General features: G+C 35.3%; 1 protein-coding gene across 1 annotated transcript; it reads left to right on the top strand.

Moving 5' to 3' along the window:
- The first annotated feature begins 4659 nt into the window (after window positions 1–4659).
- Window positions 4660–6797, top strand: LOC101389324 (putative P2Y purinoceptor 10). Its single transcript, XM_004442072.3, has one exon. The coding sequence runs from the start codon at window positions 4683–4685 to the stop codon at window positions 5733–5735; it is 1053 nt and encodes a 350-aa protein (XP_004442129.2). The 5' UTR covers window positions 4660–4682; the 3' UTR covers window positions 5736–6797.
- Window positions 6798–8335: the final 1538 nt, after the last annotated feature.

The following is an 8335-nucleotide window of genomic DNA, read 5'->3' as shown; positions in this document are numbered from 1 at the left end:
CCGCTGCAGTGGAGCGCACACGCTTAACTGCTTGCGCCACTGGGCCAGCCCCAGAATATTTTTTTAAACATAGGAATCCTGATTGTTTTCTAAAACCTAAACACAATGCAATATTTCTATCTTTGTTTTTGTTTTGTTTTACTATTACTTTTATTCCACATGTTAGAGACAGGAGAAATAATAGAATGTGGATAAATGGGCTAGATTATACTACACAGTTATGAAAGTTAGGTCACAAACTTGTCTGTGAGTTTCCTCACCCGGGGTGGAAAAGAATATATGATTAATTGTCTTAGTCTGGTTGGTCTGTTATAGTAAAAATACCATAGATTGGGTGGCTTAAACAACATTTATTTTTCATAGTTTTGGAGGCTGAGAAGTTGAAGATCAAGATGCTGTCATATTTGCTGTCTGGTGAGAGCCCACTTCCTGGCTCGTAGATGACCGTCTTCTCAGAGGTGGAAGGAGCAAGGGATGGTTCTGGGGTCTCTTTTATAAGGGCACTAATCCCCTAATGATCTAATCACCTCTCAAAGTCCCAACTCCAAATACCATCACGTTGGGGATTAGGTTTCACCATATGAATTTGGAGGCACATAAACATTCAAACATTCAGTCTATATCATTAATTAAATGATTCATCATATTTCTGAGGAGATAATATACTGTTTTTTCAGATAAAACATAATCCTTGCTGGCATAAACAGTGTGTTAGGGAGGTAGTTTTCAATGTGTGGTTCCTGGATCACATGAGAACATATTAGGAATATAAATTCTTGGGCCCTACCCCAGATCTACTGAATCAGAAACTCTTGTGGGTGGAACAGCCCTCTAGATGATTCTGAGGCACGCTCAAATTTGAGAACCACTGTATTAAGGTGGAATAAGAAATTTTGTCTGGGTTGATTTGTGACTAGATTGAGGAAGTTATTTTGAGCTAGGCCTTCAAGAATGAGTCAGAATTCTGTACCATACTTCTTCCTCCAGCTGAAAAGAATTTGATATATTTGAAAAAGCAATAGATATGACATTGTGATGTTATGAAAAATAACATTAGCTCTGGAATTTCATACAGGATGCCTTCCAGGAGGATAATTTGGCATTACACATCAAAAGCCTAGAAATTCCACCTCTAATTATTTATTCAAAGGAAATAGATGTTCAAATGTACAAAGATGAGTGTACAAGAATATTTATCAAACCACTGTTCTAATAGTGAAAAAATGGAAATATACCCCAATGTCCGCTAGTTAAATAAATTATATTACATAATTCTGATGGAATTCTTCTAAGTATCCATTAAAATGATTATTTAGATGTCTATTATTGACAAGATTCTATATACATAATAATTATGATTGAATACAAACTAGGATTGTAAAAGAATATGTGTATATAAGTCGAATTTGGTTAAAATATATATACATGTATTCATTTATAGTTCTACAGGAAGAGAAAAAAAAAGGTAGATTATACACCAAAATGTTAGCAATGGAAATAGTGGTGATAGATATATATATATTTTGGGTTGTTTTTGCTTACCTCTGTTTTCTAATGTGAAACCCTATTCCTTGTGAGAAGAAATAAGGAAAGTTTAAAAACAACCATGTCTAAGACTTTTAAGCAGACTCTTTACACAGTCTTATCTTTAGGGACTAGAAATACTCATTCCACTTTTTAAAAACACTGTATTTGTCTTGGAATATTTGGAAAGAACTAATCCTTTTTGCTGTAACAGTTCACTGTCTAGGTTAGTGTTCTAAAATCTGGCATTGGTTTATTTCTGAAAGTTTGTATTATTATTACATAATTACAAAAATATGGTTTTCATCTTAGAAGTTCCTGGAAAAGGAAAAACTGCTCTGAAGATGCAAGAGATCCTGGTTCAGCCTTTGCCACTGATTTTCTATGTGATTTTGGAAAATTTAATCTCCCTGTTTTTGGCCTCGATTTCCTCATCTATAAAAAGTGGCAAGATCAGAAGATCTCTATGCCCTTTAGTAACAGCTCTAGTATTCTAGGAATCTATAATGTATTTCGAAGCCAAACTATTTTCAGAGAACTATACGAGAGAGTATGGAAGCTGAAAAAATTAAATAAAATAAATCTAAACTCTCGAAAATGCCCCTAGAAGATTCTTTTTCTTATGTTAGGATGTCGTTGATACTTCTCTCCTTTAGTACGATTTATCCTTTAATGGAATTTTCAAATAAATTATGTTTTAAATATCAAAAGATATTTGAACGTTGGTATACTTCTGACACCTGGTGGACAAATTAAACATCACAGCTAAATTCTAATTCCCCAGACATTCATTCCCTTCCTCTCAGTAAGACTTTTTTCCCCCTGATTCATCCATTCAGCATGCATTCAGTCATTCACTCAACAAACCTTAATGGATGTCTAATATGTTCAAGATACTGTGCTACACACTTTACTATGGAGGAAAACAAGAAGTAAGAGAATGAGTCTTTGACATATAGGAGATTGCAATCTATTTAGGGGAGCAAAACAGACTCCATGGAAAGTCAAATGACCACAGCATGTTAGGTATGTTAAGTAAGTGTGCTTTCACTAAAGAAGATTATCAGAACTATGGCTACTATGAGGCTGTAGGAGTGACTTGTGGTTTGGAGAGGTCAGGAAAGTCTTCTTGGAGGAAGTGAGTCATGTGTTTCTTGGGACCAGAGTTTCCCAGTCTGTAAAATAGTGGTAATATTTTTTTGTTGTGTAGGATTGCTGTGAGGGATTGATTGAGAGAGTGTATATAAAGTACTTAGTATGCACCTTCCCCGAAGTGGGCATTCAGTGATTGTTAACTATTATTATAACATAAACCAAAGATGATCAGAGAAGACTTCATACATATTAACTGTTCCCTAAATTTTATTTCAAGAATAATTCTGGTTCAAGTTTACATGGTTTTTTATTTAGACTGAGTATACAGAACACGAGATCAATTATTTTAGTTAGTTTTCTGGATAAACAAACCACACACACAAAAAAATAGTGTTGGCTTTATTTACAGTGTGCTAGACTAACTGGCCGGTTCAGCAAAACTGTCAATTCAGTGGGAAAAAAAAAAAAGAAAACATTCAAAGTAGTTGTTTACTTGAATGAGCTGGTTGTTTGACTGCAATGCACTGTCAGTAAATACAATCTATCTGAGAACTCCATGTAGTCAATGCAAAGTCATCAAGTAGGTGTATGACACTGTATGACCTGTGTGTAGGTTGACTGAATTTTTACACTTTTTAATTGGTTGTGTTTAGGGTTGAATAGGCACTGCCTTAGATCCTATATTTCTTTCAATAGTTAGTTAAGTCTGTCTCATTTTCCCTTCAATTTCATAAAATGTGAAACAAATTAACTGCCTTTGTAAGCAATAAAAAGTACAAGGGAGTAACAAAATCCCATTTATCCTTTTGTTTCTACAATCCGATGCATAAGTCATATTTCCTAAAAATGTCGAACATTTGGGTAATTAAACTGTCATTTTCAAGGGTCAAAGAAGCTGTATTGTAGTGGCTTTTGGCCAAAAGTAATAATGTTCTGATTCAAAAGAAAACCAAGAACAAGGACCATGTCATACTAGGAATGAATGTTTAACCTGGATAAGGGAAGATTTGAGAGAGGACAGGATTGCTGTCTTCAGATATTTGAAGAGTTTCATGTCTAACAGGGAGTAGACTTTATTTTATTTGGCTTTGGTAGACCCAACTAGGTTGAAATGACAGGGATACAGATTTTGACTTACTAGAGAGAAGAACTTTCTAACAACTACAGTTGTTAAAAATGTAGCCATCCACATTAATAACTTTTCACTGAACTTGCCCTGAGAGTTGAAGCAGAGATAGCCCCTTTTGCTGCATCTACGACCAGATACCCTCTAGTCCTTCACATACTCTGGTAGTTGTTTGAAATGGCTGCAAGGATAGCCTCAATAAATGTGAATGTCTAAAGCTACCATATTTCTATCAATAAACACAAATCTGTAAAGTTACAAAAGGTTCTGAACAGTGCCATGACATATAAGCAGGACTAATTTTACCCTCAGCCAAATTCTAAAGGAGGCAAAGGTTATCTGAGTTGAACCATCTTTTCCAAGCCCCTATTCTTCCAAGGCCTGGTGACCTGTCAGCCCTTCCCAGTGTTTCATTCCCAAAGGTTCATAGACTCACCTCAGCAGTCACCTGAGAGAAAATTAAGTTTTCTCTCTCCCAGGGCTGATGATAGGGAACATAACTAGATCTCAAATTTTGAAAATACATATGGAGACAACCGTAAAACTGAAATGTGGAACTCCACAAGAGTGGTGGAAAGTATTTCTGGGGGCTATTTTCCAGTGAGGTCTTTTTTGTTGGTTATCTCTGTAAGTTTGGTTACTTCCTCTGACTGAGAGGAAAACCTGACTGAGGTTATTGCCAAAATAGTAATCTTTTTGATTCCTGAAAATATATTCCACAATACTGTTATCCATTGGCATGTAGATTGGCATGATATTTTCAGTTTACATAGTAAAGACCTTTTGAATTTATGAAAGTTGTCATTTGAATACTTCTTTGGTAGGAAACAAATATGTTTATATACCCAAACATGGACAGACATGACCTTGACCCTATTTTTACTCTATTTTCTGCAGAAATCATCACTCTAATGCTTTCCTTAAGGAAGGAACATAAATGCTCAAGATGGGAAGTAACAGCACAAACAGTACAAGAGCAAAGTGCACTGATCTTCAAATGCCATTTCAGTACTCCCTCTATGCAACCACCTACGTCCTCATATTCATCCCTGGTCTTCTTGCCAACAGTGCAGCCTTGTGGATTCTGTGCCGCTTCATCAGCAAGAAAAATAAAGCCATCATTTTCATGATCAACCTCTCTGTGGCTGACCTTGCTCACGTTCTGTCCTTACCCCTCCGGATTTACTATTACATCAGCCACCATTGGCCTTTCCAGAGGGCCCTTTGCCTGCTGTGCTTCTACCTGAAGTATCTCAACATGTATGCCAGCATTTGCTTCCTGACGTGCATCAGCCTTCAGAGGTGCTTCTTTCTCCTCAAGCCCTTCAGGGCCAGAGATTGGAAGCGTAGGTATGATGTAGGCATCAGTGCTGCCATCTGGGTCATCGTGGGGACTGCCTGTTTGCCGCTTCCAATTCTGAGAAGTGTTGGCTTAGCCAACAACACTGAGTCCTGCTTTGCTGATTTAGGGCTTCAACACATTAGCATGGCTTCCTCCATTGGCATGGTAACTGTAGCTGAACTTGGAGGATTTGTACTGCCAGTTGTAATTATTACTTATTGCACATGGAAAACAAGAAAATCTTTACAGGAATTCCAAGTTCCCCCTCAGAATATCAAAGAGCGAAAAAAGGCTTTGTGGATGGTCCTGATGTGTGCAGTGGTGTTTATTGTATGTTTCACCCCTTACCACCTCAACTTCCCATTCTTTATGATGGTTAAACAACACGTCTTTTCAAACTGTTCATTTATTAAGAGCACTCTCTATTTCCACATCATTTCCCTGTGTCTCGCAAATCTGAATTGCTGTCTTGATCCAGTTGTATATTACTTTATGACCTCAGAATTTCGTGATAGATTTTCGGAACATGGTGGCTTGGTTCTTCAGTCGTGTGTGAGATGCAAGGACAGTGGTTTGGAAATTCATCACAGGAAGGAGGATCTTCAAACTATCTCTCTTGAACTTTTGGATGATTCCAAAACAATGTAATCAAATACTTAGCTTAGAATAGTCTATATTCTCTACCAGTTTAGCTATGTCATCTTGAATATTTTTCTTAAAAAATGGTGTTGTCGAGTGCCTTAAAAAAAACATGTCCCCTTCCCTTCATCCTCAAAATGATCCTTCTGAAGCAATTATTCATGCCTATATTTTCTTTCCAAATGGAAACATATTGTCCTACAGAGTGTATGAGAAAATATCTTTCTTTACAGAAAGGAATGAGCAACAGAATAATTGCACACCTGTTCCTCGGCAATGGGTCCAGTATTTTCACCTTCTCCTCCAAAGAACAAAATGTAAATGAAAAACAAGTAGACAAAGGTGAATTGTCCAAACATTTAAAAATGTACATGAGAACAATATGATTCTAGCTTTATCTAGAAAATATACACTAGTTGAGAAAAGTAGACTAAAGAGGAAATGTTTATTAATATTAATAGGAGTTATGGGAATTAATATCCTTATAACTTGGAATATCTAAGAGATTTTCCTTTTCTCCCCTTAAGGAAACAAACAAGTCAGATTAATCCCAAATATCTCAAAAATATCATGAGATTCACACACAACACATACAACTTAAACAGAATAAAATTGTGTTCTAACATATTTCAAAAACTTCACAGTTTCAGGGTTTGCAATGAAAGCTCTTTACTTGGATGTTTGAGTGTGTGTGATGTTATACATGCTTTAGTATATTGACATTCATCCAAAAAATGTTTTGTTATATTTGTTCATTAAAATCAACTGTGCCATGGTCTGCCTAGATTAATTCCTCTATATACAACCTCATTCACAACTACTGGATTGATTTAAACAATAAGTTAATGAAGAAACACACATAGGCATATAATTTTTCAGTTGGACCTCGTGTCTCACAACTAAAGATAAATGTAAGGAGAATATTGGTGAATCGAATGTTATTATAAATGCAGAATGAAAAATTGCTATTTTTTTAAATTTCTGTGGTTAAATCATTTTGTAATACGAATCACTCCCACTGGAAAATTTGAAATTTAAAATTTCACATATTGGGTTTCGTTAAAATGGTATTTTAAAAAGCAGTGGTTAGTTTTATAAAATTATAAAGACATTTTCTTGTCTTTATAAAATTGGAAACTCACAAAATGTTTTATTTGGGGGACATTTTTTTCATAATAAAGATTTCCTATCAAAACAAAGATAACTTTTACTACAGGGGGAAAAAGAAATAGGGTACAACCTAGGTTCTCTGAAGTCCTCTAGGGATCTGTATCTTACACAGTTGTATTCTGTAGAAATGACTGAGTAGCTCCTTAAGTACTTGAACATTTAAAACACCATTTTAGGTGCAAATGCTTCTAAATTATATTCTTTCCTACACACTTAAGCAGTTTGTTTTAAACAAGTGGACATGGTGTATAAAATAAGCATTAATCCAGATTCAGAGGATCAGGATTCTAGTTTCAAGTCTGCCACTGATAAGCTATGTGACTTCGGGGAAGTTACTTCTCTTTGAGTTTCAGTTTTATTATCTGTCCATATAGGGGCTAGACTAGATGATCTCAATATGAGGCATACTTCTTGGAAAGTGCTTTCTAAACTCTAAAGCACTTTACAAATGTGTGTTTTTGTTTTTATTAGTATTAACATTGTTGTTATTTAAGAAAATCTTTAACATTTAATGTAATCTTTTCAGAATGACTGAGGGCCATCATTATAAACATCAGTTATTGTACTGTATACATTTGCTTCTCTCAGAGCTATTGAAATCTGTAGGGTTGCTTGTACCTACACTAAAAAGGCCTCATGGATATTTACTTCTTATATATTTGATTTTATAAGTGCTCTTTTCCCTACCTTTTCAGGCTATCTGTTCTTATTTCCTGCCATTGTCAGTGAGCCTATCTAATGATGTCCCTATCATTTCAATTAGCTTTTTCTAAGATTAGGTTGTGGCTTTGAAAACACTCTCACTAATCAAGATAGTTATAACAAAGTTTAAATTTAACAAAAATGAGTAAAAGCCTTCTTATTTTATTTTATTTGGAGAGGGTGTGTGTGGAAAAGGGAAAATCTCCTATGGAACAAAGTGTATGGGTTTTAGTTCATGGACTCTATGACATCTATTTTGGCTATTCAGGACTATTTTGCTTCCTTCCTGGCTCTGTCAGCTGTGTTTGAATAGCTGAGGTTGCCAGATATTTGAGTTCCGGATGGCTGAGGTATAACTAGCTGTTTATGACACCTAAAATTTCTTGGAACATAAATATTGCCAGCTTACTACATATACATATTATATACATACTACTTATATATATAATACAATGAATATAATATTAAATTTCCAAAATCATCACTTGTTTCATTAAGAAATAGTTTATTTAAAACTGTCTTATTGCTCTTAGGGAGGCTATTTTCCATTTTCCATAATGCTCTTAAAAAACCATCTGCTCACCTGGACATTGCTCCTTTCCTCTTTATGGTTACCTGGTAGAAATTCCATTATGTATTTGAAGTCCTATTTAAGATACAGTCATGTTCCACATAATGATGTTTTGGTCAACACTGGACCGCATATATGACAGTGGTCCCAGAAGATTAGTACCATA

This window comes from Ceratotherium simum, chromosome X (assembly GCF_057802395.1).
Source record: "Ceratotherium simum simum isolate JZ-2026a chromosome X, ASM5780239v1, whole genome shotgun sequence".
Classification (NCBI taxonomy): domain Eukaryota; kingdom Metazoa; phylum Chordata; class Mammalia; order Perissodactyla; family Rhinocerotidae; genus Ceratotherium; species Ceratotherium simum.
Note: the sequence above shows the minus strand (reverse complement) of the source record. Positions and strands in the feature narration are given on the sequence as shown.